Source organism: Misgurnus anguillicaudatus, chromosome 25 (assembly GCF_027580225.2).
Source record: "Misgurnus anguillicaudatus chromosome 25, ASM2758022v2, whole genome shotgun sequence".
Taxonomy (NCBI): domain Eukaryota; kingdom Metazoa; phylum Chordata; class Actinopteri; order Cypriniformes; family Cobitidae; genus Misgurnus; species Misgurnus anguillicaudatus.
In genome coordinates, this window is record NC_073361.2 from 18,168,169 (window position 1) to 18,194,880 (window position 26,712).

The window sequence follows — 26,712 nt, forward strand, 5'->3', positions numbered from 1 at the left end:
TCATAAATTGCCCCTCAAAGTAATCAAGACAGAAGTGGTCAAAAGTTGACCAAAGAGACGGATTTTTAATATTACAGGTGTAAACGTTATGTTTCTCTCTCGTCCACATATACTCTCTGCAGTATTTAAGCAGCCTCTCAGTGATAAATCTTAGAGCTACACTGAAGTTGGCAGTTTGATAAATGCAAGTTATCTTTGTGTGCTAAAAGGCACATAAGTTCATGTAGATGGCAATACACATTCTATATTTTTGCCAAATAAATGAAAAGCATGTTGAAATCATCAATGTCTTTCCTCTTGCTGTACCAAAATCTCACCTGGCTTTCCTCAGAGATGGTCCCAATAGACCATTTACGCAAAAACCGGAAATACGTCAACAACGTGTAAACGCAATTCCGGTATAAGCTTTGTTGTTGGTGGAGAAATGGCAGCTAGAGTGTTTCCGACTTTCCTAACTTGTCTACCGAAGTTCACCAGCACCGATGTGGTGAAGAGTGTGGGTATACATTCGTCCACTAAAGGGAACAAACTGGATAAGGGATATAAATTCTTCCGCGCGGAGTTTATCCACAATTATCAAGGTAAGCTTTAGCTACAAAACCGGCTATAACTCCGTTTACGTTAATTGTAAATCTAGGGGTTGTGAATTTGTAATATAAGATTTAACACATCGCAGTGAATATGTCGTGTGTAAGTTATGTTTAAGTGAGATGACATGAGGTTAACATAACAACCAGTCATTTGGTGTAGCTGCTGTGCTAGGTAAATGTTACTAGCAGTCTGCTGCAAAGTTGTGTATTTCTATATGAGATAACATGCAATGTTTCCTTGTTACATGCGGTTTAAGTAACAAATATACTACAGGGACAGGTAGTACTGAGAAGTAGATGGTTCAGGTCAATGAGAGAGAACGAGGAGCCTCACAAACTGGAGGTTTTAATATAGACAGAATGGCGGTTGGCAAAAATTTCCCGTTCTTGCGTGTTCACTCTTCTTGCTGCGGCCCTTTCTTCACTTACTGTTACTATTATATACTATTATAAACTATTATAAAGGTAGGGCTGTTTCTGGTTGGAAGACGAACAGCCTTGAACACTACAGAAACGGCGACTCTTTGACTCTGCTATTTTTCGTATCTGCCGCTACGATAACAGGAAGTTGTCATACACTTTGATGACGTATTTCCAGTCGAAAAATGCGGAAGTGCGTAAAAGGTCTATAATGTGCTTAAAGTCAAATTGAGTTTGTGCATGATTACATTATATAACTTTTTAATACTGTGTCCTAAATTATGGATAATTAATACATTAATAAGATAATACATTTCTGGAGTGTTAAAAAATTAAAGAAAAAATAACAACAAGAACCGTACTGAACCGAGAACCCTGACCATAAAACCGTGATACGAACCGAACCGAGGGTTTTGTGAACCGTGCCACCCCTACTGTCAGAAAACTATCGTAGGCTATCATTGGTTGCAAGACCAGGAAAACGGCCGTCTTTGAAGCTCTTTTAATGTACGACATTGGACAACCAATAAAGAATCACGATCACAGATATCGCAACGATGTGTTACGATGGCTGGGACTGCCAAAAATTGTGCAGTATAACCCGGGCTTAATTCTGCGAGTAGGATAAGACCTGTCCGGGAAACTGCCCCTTAATGTTTTTCTTTATTATACTTCACACTTGCAGATGAAAAACCATTAACATTACTACTTGAATTTAGTGGGTCAGTGGGTAAATATTGGCCTATATCCCCAAAAAAGAAGCCATTGGTGTTTTGTGTTTCATGCTTATGTGTATGTCTTTATTTTGCGCTGCAGTTGTTGGATTAACAGTTTAGAGGGATTTTAACTTGCAAACATCACATTGGTTAAGTCTTTTGAATCATTAAAAGGAAGTTGTTTTAAAAACTTTAACACTTTCTTGTGATGGTAAAATAGTGTAAGGTCTTAAGAAAAAAAGCATTCTCTGCTGAGGATAGCACAGTTTTGTTTTTATACCTCTAATAAATGTCAACATAAAACCGACTAACTAATTAGAGAAATATGGTATGTATTTATTATGGAGATTTCACATATTCTCTTGTTTTTTTAATGATCACAGATCATGCTGGTGTGAAAGATACTGTTGAAATTGTTGTTTAATTCCATATAAAACAGATGTTGCATATAAGCCATTAATTAGACAATATTATTTAGTAGTTCCAACATAGTTTACCCTAATTTAGACTTAACATGTATGTTACAGTAAATTAATGCCTTTACATTCTGGTGTTTTTTATTTATTTATCTAAAATTCCTTCACATCAATCAGGTGTGTTTGATTTAGTCTTGGTTATCTTGGTTTAAAAAGTCCTTGCATATTTTATTTGCTTTTTTCTAAATCATTGAGACGAGAGGGGTCAAGACGTGTGTTTATCTATCTCACCTTATTTTTATGACTGGGCGGTCTCAGCAGGGTCATTGTGGGGCTGAGAGGGGACTTCTGTTCTTCATGCTCTTCATGCTCAGGGTTCACGGTGAGGGCAGCTCTGAGACTGTAAACATGGCATGGGACACAGCTGCAGGACCATGCCCCATCCTTTAGGGGTGGTGGGTTGTTTAACGGCCATGAGGGAAACATCATTCCAGGCTTACGGTTGAACAGTTTCAAATCATGCTGTTATCGTCTCGTCTAAAATTCGAAGGCATATCTTCAAAAATTTTGTTGTTTGTTAGAGGTAGTGGCAAGCGATGCTTGACCTACTTTTTTACTGGATGTCGTATTTAATGCTTATTTGACTACGCTAAATAGTTTGTTTTAACTAGCAGGGCTCTCAAAAGTTTGTTTTTCTAAGAGTGGAGGTGTGTACAGCTTGTGTTTCTTTTCTATGATTGGTCAATAAAGAGTGCAATTTGTTACTGTATTTCCTCCCCAGGGTAGCACATGGTTTTTACAGGCGTTGCAACTGTTATATAAACACAAAATATTCCCAAATGAAAACTTTGGAGTTTGGGTTAATATTTAATCTAATAACATGCTAAAACGTAAAAGAAGGATAAACGTTTCTGTCTCTTTCACATTTTTGTGTCTTCCTTCTAAATTCTGTTGTTGTTGATTCTTTCTAATAGGCTCATTTATTATGTTCAACAAGAATTTGAAAAAAAAAACAAAACAAGATAATAATTAGTATTGTGTACTTGTAGTTGAGACCATCATGTGCAAATTGTTCTTTTCAAGAAAGCCGCCCTTCTGTTTGAGGGGGTTTAAAGTTCATTGGGGTGTGCTTGGTTTTTTTATTGCCTGGTTTATAGGCTTCTGCCGGATTCTTGGAGTGACTTCAAAACAACAAAACCCACCTCCTTGTCCCTTCAGGCGGGGGTCAAAGACAGTTCATAGGTTCACCTTTAAGTTTAGGCCTGCTGCTGAGTCTTGATACTGGATAAACAGAAGTCAGTGCGTTTGCACCCGCTTGCAAAATATGGTCATTATATCAGAATCATCCATAGTAGTGGTATTGTGGTTAAACGTCAGCTTATGTGAAGAAAAGCTGTGATGGTGGGAGACTGTAATTATGATATAATATTTATGTAGCGTGCATGTGGTTGACACCCTATGGTTCCACACTTAGTCTAGACTGTAGACCGAAGAGAATAGGCTGTCTGATTTATCCAATCCTGGTGCTTTATCTTTATGTGGTCTCACTCATCCCACACACTTTAATAAGTGTTTTTCACACGGTAAAGGAAGCCAGACGTGCCACATAGGCGTGACTATAAGCAAACAATTCACCATGGTCTCTATATAAATAGATATTAGAACCTGCCTGTATTGGCGTTTCTGCTCTTAAGCTTATATTTTATCATACCTTTCTGGTGTAAAATGTTTTTAAAGATTTGCTTCCGAGCCCTCAAATAACACTGGCTTCAAGTTTTTGAGCACTTTTATTATAGATTATAATTTATCTCCTTATGCAACATGCATATTATCAAAAACAATATACAAAATTTAAGTCCTATTTAAACATGCCTATTAGCAAACTTTGGTTAGTTTTCTTTGTTGATTTGGAAAGTAGTCAAAAGCAAACTACCACAAAGTGATTTATGTGTGTTTTATTCTAATGGTGTTACATAACGTTATATATTTTCATTAGGGGTGTAACTGTTCAAATTACTCACGATTCGGTGCGTTTCACGGTTTTAGGGTCACGGTTTCGGTACACTTTTGTCACAACAGGCTTCTTTACAAAAATAAAAACCTAAGTCGTTTTTAACCTCTGCCAAAATCAACATTTTCATGTAAGTATTATTATACTACATGTAGCCTACCAACCTAACAGTAACTTCAAAATGAACATACAATAGCTTAGAACAGTGGTTCTCAAATTTTTTCCACGTGCGGCCCCCCTTGTGTACGGCGCATTCCTTCGCAGCCCCCCAAAGAAAATTGATGACAAAAACTGTTCTAAAATTAAAAATTTTAATTAAACAAAACATTTTAAGTTATACAAAGTAGTGCTGTTGGTTAGTGGCCTTATTTTTTTTAGGTTTAATTACACAGAATTCATGATAAATGAATGTATTTTATAAAATGTCATAAAACTGGGGCCCACCTGGCACCATCTTGCGGCCCCCCGGACCCCAGTTTGAGAACCACTGGCTTAGAACACTGGGTTACTTTTTATATTCTATGCCACTATCTTCAAGTTTTTTCGCAAGAAGATCAGTTTGTTAACATTTAAACACGAAGGCAATGTGTGCTATTTCTGTCTCACCTGTGATCGCGTGCTATCAACAACACCCTGGTGATGACGGCATAATAAGCGACTCGTCATATTAGATGTATTGCCTTGAACATATGGCACTCGCAAATTTTACAGTTTTGTCCACGTTTTCTTGAGCATCGCTGCTGCATTAGACTTAAATGAAGCTGGCGGTGCCTCTATTAGCGTTTTTCTCCTTCGCTTGCCACGCTAAACGGTCTGCGCCACACACAAACGCACACACCAACACGTGAGGAGGAACTGTGAGGTTGGCAACAGATTTGCATACTATGAGTTGATTGGACAGGTACTATCACGTAAATACACGCAGAGCTTATTCAGAACCATATTAGCAGTTTTATGTGTTGTTTTTTCACCAAACTATTAGAAATGTGTGGTCGAATCAAACACGGTGCACCGTGGTGCACGTGCGTTCCGAACCGTGGGAGGATGACGGGACGATTCGATTATTTACCGAGAGCTAGGGATGCACCGATATGGAAATTTTGGCCGATAACTCTTTATATTTGGGGGGCGATAACCTATATATATATATATATATATATAGGCCGATAAATATTCATATTAATTTCACAATGAAAAACTCCCAGACCGTGGACATCTTGTCTTTGCGCTAGACTAGCATACTCTTCTTAAGCCCGCAACATGTGTCATCTTCGTGCTATGTCACAGAAAGCACCAATCAAAACTCCACATGGCCAGCAATGAGCAAGTGAAGTGGTTCAACAAACCAAAATAATCCATCATTTATCGGCTTTCATTTATCGGCCTAATTTTGCTATCAGACCAATAACCGATAATATTAAAAATAAGCAGTTATCGGCCGATAACGATATGTCGGCCGATATATTGTGCATCCCTACCGAGAACCGTTACACCCCTAATTTTTATGCTGCGTTCACACCAGCCGCGGTAGAGGCGTCAAGCGCGAGTGATTTCAATGTTAAGTCAATGTAAAGACGCGTTGACGCGCATCCGAAGGTCTCGCGGTGCGAATGAGGCGCTTAGCACGGCACGGTAGACGCGATTCCGACTCATTCACGCCTAGTTTGTGCGAATTGAGTGCTGCCGCAGCAAACGCTCAAGTTGAAAAATTTGAACTTTGCCGCGGTAACCAATCAGGAGCTTGCTCTAGTAGTGACGTGATTACAGGAAGCGAGCGGAGTCGCAGAATCCCCTCCCATGACGTGAATTTTCGGGTGAATGTCTGGATGACTACATTTTCACGCTCGAATGAAGCAAGTAAACTCAAACTCTTCAAGCGGCAAATTAGGTGCCGTATACGCGATTTTGACGCCTCAAACGTGGCTGGTGTGAACCCACAGTTACTGTGTGGTGAAGATCACTCCCATGGGTGTGCTTGTATAATTTTCCATATTTACTTGAGTTAAATTCCAGTGCTATAATTTTTCTCACCATCTATATGAAACCTCTCCTGATGCTATGTGGTGTTGTTGTTCAGGTTGGGCCCATGTGGTTTGTGCTCTTTATATCCCAGAAGTGGAGTTTGCCAATGTGTCCACCATGGAGCCCATCGTGCTTCAATCTGTCCCTCATGAACGTTATAACAAGGTAAGTCTCATAACCTTAGAGTGACCGCTTTATACAACACATGCGTAATTGTGTTACACGTGTTGCTATTGCAATGAGGTGCTGATATCAATTGGAAAGCTAAGTCTCAACATAAGGACCTCATAAATCAGCTTAGCAGTGTAAACAGTATGTGAGAAAGAAGTTTTAGGCCTATGCTGTGAACATGTTTTCTTTAGGCACCGAGTGCTACATTTATCAGTCTTGAATAAACACAGAACGTTGCCATTACTACCCCTCACTAGGCTGCAATTCACATTGTGGAAAAATTAACAGCGATGGTGTAAATGAAATAACAATACTCACTGAATTCCTCAAAAGTTGGCAAAATCACACTTTATCAAGATTCATTATTAGATTGAAACTTTAGCCTGGATTATTGCTTGTATTATTATTCCGTTGGATTGTTGTGCGTTACTGTAATATTAAAGTAATTGCAAAGTTCAAATGTTTAAGAAACAGTCCTAAAACCTTTTTTGGTCACCCTTGAGACTAAAGAAAACAATGTAAGCTCAGATACTAATGGGATATGAAGCCGCCGCTTTCATTTTTCATTTGAAAACATAATTACGTTCTGTTTTCTATGGATGCCCTTCAATGCAATAGATAACTACAGTACAATCAGTTAGTGTTATAAGATTTGGATTCAATACACTGTGTCTGATGACTTGCAGTTTAATGTCATGCTTGAAATAGTGGGTTTAAAATCTGGTATAAGATAGATTCAGCTCTGATGGTAATTGAGTCCTCACTGTGAGCCAATTTAAAATGGCATGGTTATCACTTGCCTAATAATCGAGGCGTTGGGAGGAGCAGCCTCTGAGAGACTTGTTACATTGGGAAAGCCTTCACGCTAAACAAGCTGTGAGTCACGCAGCAATGCGTTACGTATATTGTAATAACTGTTTTCAAGAATTATGTGTGAAGAATCAGTTTGGTGACTTTGTTTTTTCTCTAGACTTGCTACATCTGTGAGGAACAAGGCCGTGAAAGTAAAGCTGCTACTGGAGCCTGCATGACATGTAATAAACATGGTTGCCGACAGGCCTTTCACGTCACATGGTGAGTCGTGGAAACCTGATTTGTTTTGTATCTTATACATGTTAATGTCTTTAATCAAGCCATGTTACGCAGTTTAGTTTCTTTAAAAATCTTTGATCCAGGGATGTGCGGTTATGTTTTTAAAATTAATAAACACACGTTTTTTAAAGGAATAGTCTACCCATTTGCCATATTAAACTATGTTATTACCTCAACTTAGACAAATTAATACATATCTATCTTTTTTCAATGCGTGCACTGTACAGCGCGTCGTGAATGTGTTAGCATTTAGCCTAGCCCCATTCATTCCTATGGTACCAAACAGGGAAGCCACAAAACACTTCCGTGTTTTCCCTATTTAAAGACTGTTACATGAGGAGTTATACCAGTAAGTATGGTGACACAAAATAAAACTTTTTTTTGGTACCATAGGAATGAATGGGGCTAGGCTAAATGCTAACACATTCACAACGCGGTGTACAGTGCAAGCATTGAAAAAAGATAGGTATGTATTAATTCATCTAGGTTGAGGTAATAACATAGTTTAATATGGCAAAAGGGTAGACTATTCCTTTAACCAATTATTCAATTTTATATGGCATGCAAAAAAGCTCTTTCAAATAATGAGCTCAATAGTCATCCTTAAAATAATTCATAGTATCTTTTCAAAATTTTATGAAGTGAACCTTGTGTTCATACCATTTTTGTGGCTAGTTCTGGTCACAAAAAGAGAAAAGTTATTTTTGGTAATTGTTTTACATGGTGTTCTGATAAGTGTGGTGGCATTATTTGCTGTACACATTGTGATGTTTGTTAGTGGTCTTCTGAATGTGCCTGCTTAAAGGGACATTTCACCCAAAAATAAAAATTCTGTCATCATTTACTCCCTCTCATGTTTTTACAAACCTGTATAAATCTCTTTGTTCTGATGAACACAAAGGAAGATATTTTGAGATGTTTGTAACCAAAAGTGTATTTTTTTCTACTATGGAAGTGAATGGGGTCCACAAACGGTTTGGTTACAAACATTTCTCAAAATATCCGCCTTCGTGTTTATCAGGGCAAAGAAATGTATGTGGGCTTGTGACGAGATGAGAGTGAGTAAATGATGACAGAATTTTATTTTTGGGTTAACTATCCCTTTAAGTTGTTCACCAAAAACACACAGTTCAAAGTAGGGCTGTAACAAAAAATTGCGTGTCCCATTAAAAAGCCCTGTCTTAAATTGATTCTGAATCGCAAGGCTGCGATTCTGTGTTTCATGCACAGCTTGTGCGTGTGCTATGGCATTTTCGTCAGTAAGAAGTCCTTATCAATCTAAAATCATTATGAGTCGTAGTCGTTTATAAACGTGCATTTAAAAAGGCAACACTCGTTAAACAAAATCATTCAAAATATTCTTTATTATCATGAAAATACCTAATACAATCTGAAGAACGGTGATATACATTTTCTTCTAGACATTTCCTGGAATAGTAATGTTTGTAATGCACAATTAGAGTTTCTGCACGAGAGCGCCCTCTGGCTTTTGGATGTGGCGGCATTTCACCATAATTCTTTCAAATTCATTCGTTGAGCGCATTTCCACGATTAATCGTTACAGCCCTAGTTCTAAGTGTGTATTGGAGAAATGGGTCCCACCAGTAGGGCTGTTTGATTATTGGCAAAATCACACGATTTTTGATGATTTTGCGATTATTTATATATATATATATATATATATATATATATATATATATATATATATATATATATTTTTTTTTTTTTACAATCACGATTATTTAACTCTGTGATTACTCTGTGACTTTGAAAAACATGCATTTATTTAACCTTTTTGTTATGTATGCATTGCAATAGGCTACACGTTTCAAAGCATGTGATGCCTTCGAATTGCCTTACAAACACATCGGTCCAGCAGTACGCAACTACTATTTAAATTGAACAGTTGAAAATCAAAAACGAGTAATTGCATAGCCATACCCACCAGTGTTTCACTGACTAAACACCAACACCCAAATCCAGGGAAAGGCATTGATTATTTAAGCTTATCCTCAGGAAATGAAGCCTATATCATCATGTCTCATCTTTTTATTGACCACCTCAGTGTCTGTGTCTCAGGTTTTTTTTGCTCATAGCTTAAAATTGTCCATGACTCTTGAGATCGGCAATGCTGCCAGCGTGCAGTGAAGGGAACATTACATCAACCCTTAAGATGTCAATGGCAAAATGCCAGAATTTAAGTACTTGTAATGTACCACACAAGTTGTGTGATAGGGTTACATTTTGTCTTTGGATTTCGAAATTTATCTGAAATGTGTGCGGTTGCACTGTAGCCTATTGCCTCTCTATAATTTTTTTACACCTTTTACTACCTTAAAATGCTTTCAAATATTTTAAATCTTCACGTGTGATGAATAAACACTAGTTGAAATTGCTTAATGTAAAAACGTGAATTATCGTCATGAATTATTGATAACATCATTTTTTACAGGTTATCAGTTCAAACATCACTATAATTTGTACGGTTTAATGCATCTGTTTTTCTTCTATCTTTGAATTTAGTGCTCAATTTGCTGGGTTGTTGTGTGAAGAACAGGGCTCAGATGCTGATAATGTGAAATACTGTGGATACTGCAAATATCATTACAGCAAACTGGTAAGAATCAGCTTTTTCTCATTCCTATACAAGTATATAACACACTTTTGCACAGAGCGCTACCACTGAAAAATCACAGCGTTTGATGTTCTTCATCTCTGATATTAAATTCTTTTCATTTTAAAGTAATAAAACTTGACTTTGGAGCAATGCACAACCAGTCGGACGATAAATAAAAAAGAATATAGTGCCTAAAATGTCTATAGATCTTTTAACAACAGTGGATGCATATAAATGTGTTTTATGTCTTACTTTTGTATTTGTAAAGATTTGCATATGTTCTAAATGGTTTTTCATGTGTAAAACTTTCAAATGGTGGCTCATGTTCAGCAATCAATCTACTCTCTGTTTCTCATGTTGTTATATATGGCTGTACACGGATCATGTTAAGCACATATTGATCATGTCATAGTGCGGTTATTGCACATCCAGAATAGCATTTAATGCACCGTGCCTTTGAAAGACTCTGCCTCATCTGGAATAGCTCTCATTTCGTGAATGTCTAGCACTCCTGGTCCAATTACAGCTGCTGAAAGCTAAGCTGTGGCATAATCCACACCCCTCTACCCCCAGCGGCCCCTGCCGTCCCCGTCTCAATCCCCCTCAAACCCTTTAACCCCTTAATCTCGTTGACAATCAGCAGCAACTCACTGGACCCTTGTCCACAGCTCTCTTTTCCTTTCCTCACCCCCATTTCTTTCCTGCATTTTCCCCTTCCTAATACCCCCCTCAGAAAAAGACGGCTAGGGTTTCAGAGACACAGGCACAGCTCAGTGATAGCCTGTGATTTCCAGTCCAGTTTCGCTCGACCCTTAGCGTGCACGTGGACTCTGCGTTTGTGTGTGTGGCGGTGGGGGGGGTTACTTGCTTTAGCCCTAAAGCCACAGACCCCTGCTGCTTCTCAGATTTGTGCTGTACGTTTATGTGTGTGTATGTGTGTCCATCCTCCTTCCCAACAAAAGGCTTCTTACATACGGCTAGTCCTCTACAGGTCTTCTGAGTGACAGGCTGGAGGCGGGGCCAATGCTTTGTGATGTTCTCATAGGGGATTGTAATGAATCAGAATTGCAATGTTTATTATTTGTGTGTGGGTTTTATATCATTCATGCATTTGTGAATACTGTGGTTGCTGAATAGCTGAAGTTTAAGATTTATGCATTCATTCATATTTTTCATACTTTTTTGTAAGGAATACTAGCAATCCTGAAAAGATTTTTGTCACCTAATTTTGTCAGCGCAAAGTCAGACACTGGTTTTCTTGATTTGTATATCATTCATTGTAGTATATTTGTAAATCAAAGCTCGGCCTTTCTGCAGGTTGTACCATGTCCCAGTGTTAATGGATTGACACCATCAGTGCTGTTTCTTGGATTAATAGTTCAATAGCTGGCTACTAACCCCTGACTTTTCTATGGAGGCCTTTGTTTAAGGCGGTCGCTTGTCAACAAAGAGCATTTTGTGACTTCAGCTTTTTATGTGGCGGATGACAATTGTATCTTAGCCTGTTGTACACCTGACAAGAAGCGTCACGTTGCACTCCGTCTAGGGTATCACCGGAGCCACAGCGGAGCGAGGAGGACAGCCGGTGCTGTTGTGCGTACACTCATAGTAAATAATGTGTTCACATTAAATTAATAGTTTTTGGTCACATGACCCGAAAGAGCAAGAAAGTGTCAGTTTACATTGCCATGAAGAGGCAGCATAAAACGGTAAATTTTACGTCTGTTTCAAGCCACGGATATTTAAATTAACACAAACTACAAGTTTTGGGCATTTGCAATCTGTATACAGCACCCGATTCTGTATTTTATAGTGCTTAAAACCTCCAGATTCCTAACAGATCTTACTGTGGGGCATATCGTCCAACACTAGTTCAGACTCAACGCATGTTTAATACTCTAACCCTCGATTTTACAGACAAGGCTTAAGGCTAATCCTAGACTAAGACACATGTTTGAGCGGTCTCAGCTGAAAATAACTTGAACTGACAGATCTTAAAATATGCAAGTGATATTAATTTGTCTCAAAATACACAACAGTAACATCTTTCTTTAAGGCATGTTTATAAAAGATTCTTAAACATCTTAATTTGACTAAGGCCTAGTTCTTCTGGCTAGGGCTGGGTATTAGCAAGGGCCTCACGATACGTATCACGGTACATGGCCCATGATACAATGTATCACGATACGATACAATACGTTGCAATAAATTGCAATGCTTTTTTTATCAAAAATGTAAAAAAGAGCTGATTTTTTTTTACTATTAATTTTTTCACTCCCGCTAACTTCTGAGACATTGGCCGTATATGACAGACAACTGGACAGCAAAAACTACAGCAGTGGCGGAGGAGGTCGTTTGATGCACACATTATTAAGTGTTTAAAATATCGATAGTAGAGATTGAAATATTCATACACTATCCTGGAAAAAGTATCATGATAGTTAGCTGTAGTGCTGGGCCGGTTTTGATTTTTTTTTTTTTCCGCGGTCGGTAATCAACAAATTCCCGCGATTTTGCGTTTTATTGGCAAGACAACGAGTTAAATAACATGCATGATTTATTTATCTTTAATACAAAACACATGCAAATTACTTAAGGAACATGTAAAGTGAATATTATTTCCTTCCACATTTCTTCACTTTCAACATTCAACAACTTGAACAATTAATATTATTAGTTAAAAAAAATGTTAGTGCATTGTGCGTGTCCACACGTGCCTACAGACATTTCTCCACTTTTCTATCCTTAATTTGTGAATAGCCTGTAAATGACGCAAATTATTGCTGCCCTGACTGTCTGGTAAAATAACCATTTGTATGAGAAATCACTTGTACTGCTTATGTGTCCGTGCTTGAGTATAGATTGGAAGCTGCATGGAGACGCGTGTGTGTGCGCAAGATGACGCAGTCCGTCTGTCTCGCGCGCGCCCGGGCAGTCCTCGTCTGTCTCGCGCGCGCCCGGGCAGTCCGCGTCTGTAACGCGTGCTCGGACAGACCGCTTCTGTCCTCGATCCTTACCATAAACATCTGTCTTTTTCCACAAACGGAGAAAGAAAACACAAAAGCAAAACTTTTTGAAATGTGTCCTGCTTTAGAAATGGCCACTGTTGTAGGCTAGATGAAAAAAGAGACAATCTAACCTCTTTGGATATTAATCCTCGGACTGATCGCGTGCTCTTTATGTTGCGTGAAAATTTGATAATGTATGAAACCGGATTCTGTTGTTGATCTGTTGCAGCTGTTTGCACATTCAAATTAGATAAAATGTTTGTATTACTTTAAACGAGTGACAGACAACGTCACCTGCATTTCTACTCAATGACAATTTAATATTAAAATCATATCAGTAATGTTAAGTTAACAAGTTGCGGTTGTTAACAAGCTGCGTGTATAACATCCCACATATACACACAAGTGCAGGCCAATGTTTACATTTTTTTTTTGCGGTTATGACGGTGAGGAGCTTAGACCCGCGGCATGGGTCACGTGACCGCGGTATGGCGGTAATCCGGTTACCGCCCCAGGCCTAGTTAGCTGTATTGATATTTTTGCACAGCCCTAGTTCTGGCTTTAGCTAAGCATTGTCTATGAAAACAGGCCTTAGTACAACAAATAATCTAATAAAGATGGAAAAGGATTTGCAAAATTTAATCACTTTTGCTTTCAATCCAGGTAAGAAAATTACGCAAATATATGATTTATGGCAAAAAAAACAATGATTAATATATCCATAGTTTACGTGAGGTTATCTTTGATGAAGTGATCACAGTAAATACATGTGTATATTGATGGCTGCCATTGTTTCCCCTTACTGGGGACGGAGGCGCGTACGTTTGTCACAAAATAATTTTTTTCTGGGTAGGAACAGCCCAAGATTGTCTCCTCATTGGTTAGTGCATTTTATTGCACAACAACTATTCAGTATTTGGGCTAAACAAAAGAAATCACTCACTTCTTAACATGCGACCAACGGCAGATTGCGCTCTCTTGCCCTCCACCAGGTCATTCCCCTAAGTGCATGACATAACATCAAAACTATCAATGGTTAGTTGTGATTAAAACGTAATGGTTGGTCAGCTTAGGTGTCGAGTTCTTTAAAAACTGCAGTTGATGTTGGTCCGAAGATAACCACGTTATTTTACCGTTGTTGTCGTGAGCAAATACAGTTGGAAATTTAAAGCTACCTTTGTTTCTCCAGGCTATTTGACCTTAGGTCGACTTGTTCAGCTCATACAAGTTGGAAATTTGATAGAGTAGCAGCTCAGCATAAAAAATCATGATTGGTTTTCATGGCAATGTCTCTTTTTTCCTCTCTTTTCATAAATGTCAACTTATTGTTTCCTTTGTCTCAGTAAGGGCTTTTTTCTTTGTTCCTAAAAGAAAGAGAAGTGAGAAATAGGTAATTGGACAGACTTGAAATGGTAACTCGAAGTTCCTCTTTCACCTTTTAGAGAAGGAGCAAATGCCGTGGTAGTAGGGCTCAAAGCTTAAGTGATTCTTCCACTCACTCTTTGGATAAGCACCATGACAAGGAAAAGAAGGTAAGGCAGCCTCCAGATCTACCTTACTTCCTGCCATGTGTGATTGACGCCCTCTCCTCACGGTTTCAAGCTATGAGGTAAACCCATAAAAGCAAAACAAATATGCACCGTTGGCTTTAGTTTTGTTTAAATTACACGGGTCTCCGTCACCTTGAGCCACCCCCTGCACTTACGCTTTTCATATTCCACAAAGCTTTTAAAGCCGCAGGAGGGAAAACGGCGCCTTTTATCACGCAAAGTGATTAGTATTTTGGTGCTGTCACAAATTATCAACGTAAAGAGTACTGCATTCATAGAAACGCATTCGTCATGGCCATTAGTTCCACCAAGTACATTTAATCAGTATTGATAGGTTGTGTAGTTATTTGTTCCACTAATTTTCTTTGAGATTTGCTATACACAGTCATACCGAATGAAACATGCAGCATCATTAGCCCTACTCACCTTCCCATCTGATTCAATTAAGCATAGGCGGTGTAACATGGCCTCGTATCAATAAATGCGTTCATGACGACAGAAGATGCAAAAATCGAACCGAAACCTTAATTTGATTCTGTCTTTGTCTGGATCTTTCTTTGCTTGTACTGTAATGATGGTGTTTTATGAAATACTAATCTAGCAGTAACGCCAGACCTCATAGTGTGAAATGTGTGGAGGAGCTCATCACATCTATCCATCCTCATTGATAATTTTCTGCCTGTTTCCAGCAGTTCGCATTGGCCACATATTTCAAACACACTTGGATTCTGTGCAGCCATTTTAATCAGTGATCACTTGCCTGATTCCCTCTATTCACACGGGGTCATTAAAATGGCTTTTTGTGTTGATTTCATGTTTACAATATTAAAAGTAAAAAAATTTATAGCTTGATTTTTTGCTATGGTAATTTAAGGGTTATTGTTTTTTTTTTTTCATATTTAATCTAAATAAATGTAGTAATGTAATTATTTCATTACATTTTATCCCTTGAAATTTTGTAGTAACATTACATTAATTTAAATGCTAGTGAAAATGAGAATCATGCACTTATCAACCTACATGCGTTTAAATTGTAAAGTAAAAGTGAACACAAAATGGAACAAATCATGCAGTTTTTTTTTTTTTTTGATTACTGATAAAATATGTGACCCTGGACCACAAAACCAGTCAAATAAGTGTCAATCATTTGACATTGAGATTTCTACATAATCTGAAATAAATAAATAAGCTTTCCATTGATGTATGGTTTGTTAGGATAGGACAATATTTGGCTGAGATATTGCTACACTAGTCCACATTTAAAGTGGTTCAAAACCTTTAATAAAAGTACCCAATACCCGTTCTTGTCTTAGGACAACTTTGATAAACTTTTTTTGATCCACTTCAAATGTTGACTAGTAGGGTAGAGCAGGGCAAAACCTAACGCCTTTTGGTTTTGGCTCAATCATTCAAAAAATATTTGAGTTTGTTTAGTTATATTTTTACACAAGCAACACACACATCTCTGCTACAAATGAACATTTGAAGTCTGTTTCTATTACTTACCATTTTAGGACAATTACACCAAACGTGACAGAAGTGCAAACGTTACAACTTACCCCGTAGGTGGGGTTAATTGTTACAGGCAGGGGGTTAGTTGTAACACTTGCTAAAAATTAAGTTTGCAGGCAAATATTTCAATAATATTTTGTCTATATACTTAAAGTACATATTGTTTATATAATAGACCGGTATCCACACTGTATTCATTCATCCAGTCCTTTTCTAACAATAGTTAAAAATTATAAATGGATACAGATGTCTAAATATGTGAGAAAAAGCTGCACAATTATGACATTTTTTTTTTAAATATGTGACACAGTCTGTAATAACCATACTACAGTTTCAAAATCAAATGCTGAGATCATGAGCATCAAAGTCTTGAGGGTGCAAAAAATCTAAATTTTGAGAAAAGCGTCTTTAAAGTTGTCCAAATCAATTCCTTAGCAGCACATAATACTAATGATAAATAAATATATTTTTGATATATCTACCGTTGTAAATTTGCAAAATATCTTCATGGAACATGATTTTTATTTAATATCCCAATTATTTTTGGCAATAATTTTGACCAATGCAATGTATTGTTGGCTAATACTACAAATATACTTGTGCTACTTATGACTGGTTTTGTGGTCCAGTGTCACATATAATACCAGAACAATTTTATTTATTGTTTTTTATCATTATGAATTAAGTCATTGCAATAAAGCATGCGTGTTCTTGAGTATGAATTTGAAGCAACGTGTTCAAAGTTACAAATAAAGCCATTGTTCGTGTGCACAGCAGGGAGTGGAGGTTGGACAGTGAGGCTGTTGGTTATTTGATACAGATTCGCTAATTATTTGAATTGGTTTAAATAAGTTTGCATTGGATATGCATAGCAAAATGGACTAGATGCTGATCTGTCAAGCTGCTCGAAAACAGACTGTGTGATCTAGGTCAACGAAAGCTTAAATATGAGATGCCATTTAAAGCAGTTTGTCCCAGAATTATTCTGATATTTAACTTCTGTGCCTTTTCTGCATTGAGAGGGGTTGACATGAACAATGATTCGGGTTGGAGTTGTATTCTTGAGATCTTGTTGTGAAGTAGTCTGTGCTTTGCCATGGCTATTGTTACAAGGCCTGATTTGCATTAGCAAAGGGGTCCCATCCCCCGTACTCCACATTCCCAGGTCAAAGGTCGGTGGGCTCAGATGTATACCTAGCTAATTCCAAACCCTAGGGCCAAACAACAATAGAGGCTAAAAGCTTCTGAAATTGCAGCTAGTTCAGATGCGCTCGCAGAGGCAGTTGAGACTTGCGTATTTGAATAAAACGATGTTTGCAATCGCTCTTCCTCCTCCTGCCTCGCATATCTTAAATTCTGATTCATTTGGGGATGTTTGTTTTGTTTTCTAAAAAATTTGAGTGGGTGAGGAATAACTTTTTTAATAACCAAGTAACTGGAATGACTGATGTATTTATTTTATTTATTCATTACGTGTTGTATTTGAATTGTAATGTAAACCTGAAACGTCCAGAGTATTTATTTGTTCATCCTGAAAGAGATTGTCTACATTTTTACCGATCTGCTGGAGGCATTGATGAATTGTGATAAATGTCTTGGCTTCTTGTGCTTTTCTCTTTGCAGCCAACTTTGCTTAAACTATTCATCTTGGGATAATTAAACTAGCTGCCTTTGTATGTCAAGCTCTTGTAAAGGTGTTGATATCTGAATATTAATAAAACAAGTAAATAGTTAATGTTTGCTTTTATGACTTTTTGTCTAAGAGTTCAAAGAGTTAAACCCAAGATGTAATGTTAGTTTTTTTTAGATATTTGATTTCAGTAAATTTATACATTTATTTTAGTATTAGTATCATTTTACTTTAGTGTTTTTTTATGATCACTATATGGAAATATTTTTAAAGCAGAATATTAGAAAGTTGCAGTGGTTTAAAAGGATAGTTCGGCCAAAAATGATATTAAACGCATGATTTACTCACCCCGAAGCCGTCAGAGATGCATATGTCCATCATTTTTCAGACTATGACATTTTCAGTTATTTTAGAAAATGTTTTAGATCTTTCAGTTAATCAAATATGAAGTTATGGTGTCCACGACCTTCAAGTCCAAAAAATGTGCATCCATCCTTCACAAAATAAATCCAAATGGCTCCACGATGATAAACAAAGGCCTTCGGAGGGTAATCCACACAGTTTCGTTGTAGAAATATCCACATGTAAAACTTTATAAACCAAAATAACTCTCATCCGGTAATGCCGCCATCTTAGTCGCATTCACGATCAGAGCTTTACGCAGCGGACGGAGGTTTCTCTGTTGCTGCTCTGGGCCCCCGCCCTCCGAATTTGTCTTACATTACTAAGAAAAGTGCGTACGCTACGCTAATACTCTCTCCTGAATACAGAGGATTCTAAGATGGCGGCGCTACCAGAAGGTATTTATTTTCGTTTATAAAGTTTTAAATATGGATATTTCTACAACAACACCGCACGGATTACCTTCAGAAGGCCTTTATTTATCATTCTGGAGCCGTTTGGATTTATTTTGTGAAGGATGGATGCACATTTTTTGGACTGGAAGGTCGTGGACCCCGTGACTTCACATTTAATTAACTGAAAGATCTAAAACATTTTCTAAAATAACTGAAAATGTATTTGTCTGAAAAACGATAGACATATGCATCTCGGACAGCTTGGGGGTGAGTAAATCATGCGTTTAATATCATTTTTGGCCGAACTATCCCTTTAAGTGTGTAGCGAATACAACTGCAATATTTTCCAGAAATAGACATGCACACAAAATCCCAGGTAACTTATTCAAAACCATTTCAAGTGCACACGGTTTTCCTATTTTAATAAATCTGTATTTAAAATTGTATATTCAGAAAATTGGTAAATGGCATCAAGGAAGTGCATGCTCATTTCATTTTCATTGAAAAACTTATGCCTGAGGGCCTCTGGAATTGTCACCGCCACTTGCCCAATAAAGTAGCATAAAGCGTTATCGTGTTCAGAGTAATTGTCATTTCTAACTTATACAATGGTTTGGACGATAACAGAAAGGGGCAGGATAAAAGATTTTTGTATGCAGCTTCAGTCGGGAATGTTTAAATATTTTCTCAGAATGGTTTAGGATCACTGCATATTTTTACAGCAGTGCCCTTAAGATCTGAGCTTTGAGGTGTTCGATTGGAGTGCGGGGTGTAAATTTGTTCGCGCTTGTGTTTCTCGGGCGTAAATAGAGCTATATGGAGCTTGGCACTAGACGGGGGTGTAAATTAAGACGCTGGTTAGGCCTGCAATGTGATACCTTTCCTATTCAGAGAGGAAGATCTTTTCTTCAGAGTCTTTATGGGAAGATCTTCATGAAGAGGTCCCCGTCTTCCTCTATGCAAAGGATTGACGTGTTCAGAACGAGTTTCTCATCTTTCTTTTTTTTTTTTTCAGAAATTGCAGTTTAGGCTCCCAAGCAGTACTTGCAGAGTCAAAACCTGTGCTTTCACCCTATTCATTAACACATTTTTTTTGTTTTTTATCACAGAAACATAAAGAAAGAGACCGACATAAACCAAGGCACAAGAAATCTTTGGAGCTCTCGCCTTCCCTTGTACCAGCTTTGATGGTGAGCTCTGAGAAGGTAAGACTACATGGCTTTTATAATGGGGGTTGGACAGAATTTACTTTTTCTTTTCTTAATACCATGTTATTTAAAAAATCCAGATCATTTACTCACCACCATGTCATCCAAAATGTTGATGTCTTTCTTTGTTCAGTCGAGAAGAAATTATGTTTTTTGAGGAAAACGTTCAAGGATTTTTCTCATTTTTATTGACCCCAACACTTATTAGTTTTAATGCAGTTTAAAATTACAGTTTCAACGCAGTTTCAAAGGACTCTAAACGATCTCAAACGAGGCATAAGGGTCTTACGATTGTCATTTTTGACAAGAAAAACAAAAAATATGCACTTTTAAACCACAACTTCTCGTCTATCTCCAGCGCGACCTCACGTAATTGCGTAATGACGTTGAAAGGTCACGTGTTACATATATGAAATGACACAAATACATTAATTAAGATCATTCGACATACAACAATGTTGGAACGTTCCTATTTCTCCACACTTTCTAAAATCTGGGGCGTAGTTTCGATACGTCATCTGTGACCTCTTGACGTGATGACGTATTGCGTGAGGTCGCGCTGGCGCGTCACACAGCTGGAGGAAGACGAGAAGTTGTGGTTTAAAAGTGCATATTTTTATTGTCAAAAATGACAATCATTTTGCTAGATAAGACCCTTATGCCTCGTTTGGGATCGTTTAGAGTCTATTGAAATTGAAATTTTAAACTGCATTAAAACTATTAAGTGTCGGGGTACATTAAAGTCCATTAAAATGAGAAAAATCTTGGAATGTTTTCCTCAAAAAAAAAAAAAACATAATTTCTTCTCTACTGAACAAAGAAAGACATCAACATTTTGGATAGCATGGTGGTGAGTAAGTTATCTTTTTTTTTAAGAAAATGGACTAATCCTTTAAAAAACATCTCTGAGCTATTAATAATTAATTAAACTGTTTATAGTTTTTATACTCAACTTTGGCCTGGAGATTTAAACTTGACAATTACTTGGAAGTTATTCAAGATTGCCACACCTATAAATGTAACACTGTAGTAAGTTATAACTTAATGGCACTCCAAGCATTTTTGCACATGTGAGTGTTTTCCTCTTGGCAGAGCTACAACAGCAGCAGCGGAGGAAGCGTCTCCTCTATATCCTCCACTCAAAAGCGACTGGATGACAGCGGAGGCCGTTTCACAAATGCCAACTTCCAGGAAGTGCCATCTCACTCCAGTTCCAGCTCGAAAGACGGCGGGTCCTCGGATGGCAAGGGCTCAGAAGGCAAGAGCAAGAAGTCCAGCAGTCACGGCACCTCAAGCTCTGGGTCCAGAGGTCGCAAGTCCGTTCCTGGCAAACCCCACGCCCCTGTGGTCACCACTGCGACTTCATCGACGGCCCCCTCCTCGTCCAGTCCGTTTCAGCAAGGTAAGACTCCCAGATACCTCTGCCTTGCTTCGTGCTGCATCATTGAAGAACTGAACTAATAAGCGCTCTCTGCACTCTCCGGGTTTCTAAATTAAAACAAACAGCCAGATTCATGTCTTGTGTCAACTTCCTGTATGTGACACTTGAGTGAGTGTGTTGTGACAGGGCTGGATAGAAGCCAGAAGCTGCACGAATGGGGTGCGTGTGCGATAAGATTGTCGTCTGGCTGGCTGCCGCTGGAGCGCGGAGTCTCTCCGAGATGGCTGTGCTGTTGGTGGTGTCTCCGGTGTGTATGTGTGTGTGTGCGCATGAATGAGGGAGGTTTGGGAGTCGAAGCAGAAACATGTTTCCCTTGCCTTCTTCTATCAAGCCGTGATGGAAGGATTGAAGCAGAGGTCACGTCTGGAAAATTCAGACTAATCATTAATGTGTCAGGCAGCGGTGAGGGCCTCCTTGTTGGAGATACATACAAACTTCGAGGAAGCCTGAAAGAAGAAACAGCACAGTGTTTTTAGAGCAGAGCGCAAAGAGATCAAAAGATGTGGGAGATTAACTACAGAAACTGATATGAGTATGTCATAGCGCTAGAGCTGTTATAACAAAACCTGACACAGATCCATGGTCTGCCTGCTTTGTCGTTGAGCCACGTAACCGGTCTGTTCGGGAGCTTGGATGTAATATTCCAAGAATGTGAGAGATGACAATATCAGAAATGTTTTATTACAGTGAGCCCTTTGTGTTTGGCAATAAGCATGGTAATACTTTGCAGGTCTTATTTTTGTTGATTTATGAATGCTAGATAAAGTTGTGGGACTAAATGCCCGCATGTTGAACTTAGCTTGTATCTGAATGTGCGCGGCATGGTCTCCTCCTAGCACCTGAACTTGTAATACGCACGGCTCTGACATTTCCTTGCACTAGAGAGGTTGTTAGGTGCGAAGAGGGTTAAAACCAGCGAGTTTCTGGCATGCAGGAAATTTTTGAGCGCCTGGACTTAATGGTGTGGATGGATTAATGGCATCAGTTTTAAGAAGGTTGTGGTCATGATAGTGTTGCCCTTGCTTCTTTTTGACCATCAATCAAGTGACTTGTCATAAATTAGTAAAAAATAACAAATAAATAAGTAAACTACTGCCCCGCCCCCGGATACAATCCTCTATCTGCGATTTCACAGGCTGACGATAGGACGATCTCAAAATGGGGCATATCTCCCAACACTAGTGTGGGTAGTAAAATTGGGAAGTAAAGCTCCAACGGCTTTCTGCTATGGCAGTAAAAACATGAATGTAGGTGCTGTTACTCTGACTTTGATTAAAGGATGAGTCCTTGCCTAAGGGGAGGGCCTGTATGAACACCAAGATCTGGGTCACCTGCCTAATTGTTTGGCCGACTGCAAGTGACCGGCCCACCTTGCAGTGGGAGATGGAAGGGGTGCATGTCCTTTTGCTCATTTAAAATTATAGCTGCAGAATCATACTTTGTATTTTCACTATCTTTTTTCTCTCTCAGGGCTTTTATTAGGCAGCAGCAGCAGTAAATCAACCTCTAGTGGATCTGTGGTCCAACCCACTTCTGACTTCATCAGCTTCTCAGAAGCAAACCTGAGGGCCGGCGAGTCCTACACAACTTCTTCCTTTGGCCGTTGCCACGTGAAGGGTGGTTCAGAGGGCGGAGCTTCTGAGGGCATGGTGGGTCTCAACACCTTCAGCATGTTGTCTCATCCTTCAAGCTCCAGCTCCGGCAAGCATTACGAAAACTGTCACCCAGCTGGAGAGCTCGGCGCCCTGGCCTCAGCTGGCTACAAACGCCCCCAACCTTCCTCCTCGTCTTCCTCCGCAACATCATCTTCCTCCACCGGTGAGGATGGTGTAAAGAAGAAAAAGCGTGGGAACTGGAGGAATCGTTATGGACCGTGCTTCAACCAGGATGTTAAAACCACAGAAACGGGAGAACACGGAGCCACGATGCCCTCATCCACGTCCCCCTCGTCGTCCTCCATGAGCACAATGGTCTCCCGTGGGAGCGCTGTCAGCAGTACTGGAGGTGTAGGAGCAGGGGGTGCTGGTAGCAGCAGTCTGGGGGTTCAGAAGTCCCCATCTCTCCTCAGGAATGGAAGCTTGCAGAGTATGACTGTCAGCACCCCACCAGCTGGACCAGGTGAGCAATAGATCCTAATGGCGGTAGCTGTATTTAATTTGTTGTTAATAGAAAAGTGATTGTGAGAGAGTACTGTGCAAAGTCTTGGGTCACTATGCCACAATTAGATTTGATGTTTTTGTAGTGGTATAGAGACCATATGAAGAGTTCAGATGCAAAACCTTAAAGGGCACCTGTTATGCAAAATCCATTTACAAGGTGTTTGTACAGTGGTTGTGTTCACACTCTCCCTACACAATTTATGTCCGAAGAAAAAAAATCCACCCACTCCTTCTTTTTTTTTCATTAAACCAAAGCAGTCTCATTAGACATGCTGTTTTGATTTTCTTGTAAATGTGACATCACACTTATAAAGCCCCGCCTACTGCCACTGACTGACCTTTCTGCATTATCATAGTTTCCGCCCTCAGCGAGTTGTACTATAGTGAGATACTATTGTCTGAGACTATTAAAAGTAATACACGTCTATTTTAACTCAAAACGCTCACTGTCCCTTTTGGTAAGTGAGTGATGAGCAGCAGCTCATTTAAATTTAAAGGAACAAACATGAAAAAAGTGTGTTTTTGCTTCCAGCCAATCAGGGGCATTTGGACATGCTATTATAAGTATGTTAGGTATTTTGAGCTGAAACTTCACGGACACATTCTGGGTACACCTGAGACTTATATCATGTATCTTGGGTATAAAATGGGTATAATAGGTCCCCTTTAATGGTTTCTGCTAACAACAACGGTATTTCTGAATGACTGAGGCTGGGATTAAGTGTATTTAAGTGAAAGTATTCAATGAAAGTATACGAACTGAGATCATTCGATTAACATCATTAGCTTATTTTTGACGGAAATAAAGACTAAAGGCTTTTGCAATTGATTCTTCATATATAGTTATTTCTCAGTCTCTTGATTACAATGCAGCCAGAAAATACAGGAAATTTGTATGCAGTGTGAAAAACCAGAATAAAATTATAACTAAAGTGTTGCGTATGTAGTGTGAGCTCTTGAGAAATAACAGGAATCTGCAGGTTCTCTTAAACATAAAAAAAAAACTAATTTATAATCTGAAGATTTCATACTTCTTAAAGGATTAGTCAATTTTCTTAAAATAAATCCAGATAATACTCACCACCATGTCATCCAAAATGTTGATGTCTTTCTTTGTTTAGTCGAAAATAAATTATGCTTTTTGAGGAAAACACTCCAGGACTTTTCTCACTTTAATGGACCCCAACACGTAACACTTTTAATGCAGTTTAAAATTACAGTTTCAAAGGAGTTTCAAAGGACCCTAAACGATCCCAAACGAGGCTAGACGAAGATAAAAAAATATGCACTTTTAAACCACAACTTCTCGTCTATCTCCGGTCATGTTATACGCCAGCATTCCAAAATCTTGGAATGTTTTCCTCAAAAAGCATAATTTCTTCTCGACTGAACAAAGGAAGAAATCAACATTTTGGATGACATGGTGGTGAGTAAATTATCTGGATTTTTTTTTGAGAAAATGGACTAATCCTTTAAGAGTTTAAGTTGTGCTTCGTTCCAGAGAGGTCACATTACCTACTAATTTTTCCTTGAAGCCATTTTGTTTTGATTTTTTTTTTCAGTTTGTTTACATATTTCTTGTCATTTCTGTTTCTGTCTTAATAAAGAGATCAACAAGCAAGTATGAATAGTCGTTTAAAACAGTTAAAACAACAAAGTTGGTGGCCAAATTGTGTTCTTATTACACTACTTGAAACTCGCTTCTGGTCTTATTGTGGATGATTAATCTGTTATTCATCTGTTATAATGTTTTCATAGTCTTTCATTAAAATAACTTGCTCCTCTTTTTGAAATAATTTTTTCCTATCGGCTGATTTCATCAAGCCCTCTTATTTTTCCACGAGCTCTTACTAATAAGCACATGTGCATGTCCACAAACACGTGGGTAATGATAAATGGTACATGTTTTGGTAGATCCTAACTCATTATTTTTTATCAAAACTAGTCCTCTGTTTAGCCAGTGGTCTCTGAAAACTGGTGGAGTGGTAATTTTTTTAAATGGTGCATTCCTAGTTCAGTTTCAGAGTTTTCAAATTATATCTAACACACGGTAATTCATTTTTATCTTGCCCTTAATCACGTTTTTTCCATCCGTGATTATTAAAGAAAAATCCATTTGAGGTGAGCTCTCCTGCAAGAGTCCTGGGAACCAGCGTGATGTTGTTTTGGTCTGTGCTGAAGCTCATTAGGGTGAAAGTGGATGGAGGTGCTCTCTAAAGTGCTTCCTCATTCCTACCTGATTGAGAGCACAGAGTGGCCCGCTGGATCTCCATAGAGATGCACATTAACCTGTTGTGCCCGAGGGAGCCGGAGGAGGAAAGGAGCCCATAATAGGCAATTAGTTAAAATTTTATTTGTTCCTCCCTAACGCTCTCCTTGCTCGGGATCCGGAGCAAAGCAGCTCTACATAGTGTGTAGAAATGCCCTGACCCCTACTGGCCTTGCTGATCATTGAGCTTGATCCAGGCGACTGGACTTGACTGGTCTCGGTACTGGTTTTATCCCTTGCATACACAGACATGGTTCTTATTTGCAGGCTCTTTGTCTCTGTTTTTCACATTGACACAAGTGCTCCCCATACGCACACTTGCACTAACTTTTAAGGGTCTGATCCGCTGTGCGGTTTTGTTGCTTAGCAACCATTTGGGAGTTTTGTTCTGATTAGAACTAAGGGTGCATTCCAGGTCCTCTGTAGTGCCCTGTTTAGTGAACATCGCAGGGCTTTCAGGCATCTTGGCTCAGATTCCAAACTGTAGGGTGCGCTTATGCTCAGTTTTAAGGACATTGCCAATAGCGAAAAGAAGTCATTGCGAAAACCAGGTAATGCATGAAGACTTTGGCCATGGAGCAGTTTGTAAGTGTTTTTGCTGACACATTAGTGCATAAGATTTATTAAGTCTATCACTATACTATAAATATTGAGTGGCCATTTAAAATATAATTTAATTTATTTCTAAATAGTCTATACTTAGTTAAAACCCTTATCAGCCAAGTAAGTTTTGTCTTTCTGATGATGTTTTAATAAATTACAACTTAACTAACTAACTTACTTTTGTAAACGTCTATGGATTTCCCTTGCTAAGGTTGTTATAAGCAGTGAGCCCTATGTAGGGACCTTACGAGTCGACACACAACCAGTGTGTCTTTATTTTGTTCACATGCTTTTTTTCTCTCACTATCACCCTGTCCTCTCTCTCAAGGCCATCTGGGCATTTGTGTTTGTTTGGGGCTTGATCTCCCACCCCTCCCATCCCTCACCTGTTCCCGGCCTTTGGCTGGACTGTAAATATTTAGCCATGGCTAATGCAGGACTACAGCAGAGTGCTCAGTCTCATCTATCTATCTCACCCTC

General features: G+C 38.7%; 1 protein-coding gene across 6 annotated transcripts in view; it reads left to right on the plus strand.

Moving 5' to 3' along the window:
- Window positions 1-26,712, plus strand: part of mllt10 (MLLT10 histone lysine methyltransferase DOT1L cofactor) — a 59,524-nt gene that overhangs the window by 11,136 nt on the left and 21,676 nt on the right. For 4 of the 6 annotated variants that reach the window (XM_055181351.2, XM_055181345.2, XM_055181346.2 and 1 more), the window contains 7 exons: window positions 6,231-6,340; window positions 7,317-7,420; window positions 9,962-10,055; window positions 14,506-14,595; window positions 19,662-19,757; window positions 20,853-21,162; window positions 22,672-23,319. In XM_055181351.2, coding sequence (XP_055037326.1) covers window positions 6,231-6,340; window positions 7,317-7,420; window positions 9,962-10,055; window positions 14,506-14,595; window positions 19,662-19,757; window positions 20,853-21,162; window positions 22,672-23,319 — 1,452 coding nt within the window. The remainder of the gene's footprint in view (window positions 1-6,230; window positions 6,341-7,316; window positions 7,421-9,961; window positions 10,056-14,505; window positions 14,596-19,661; window positions 19,758-20,852; window positions 21,163-22,671; window positions 23,320-26,712) is intronic. The other 2 variants (XM_055181347.2, XM_055181350.2) reach the window with 1 other exon arrangement.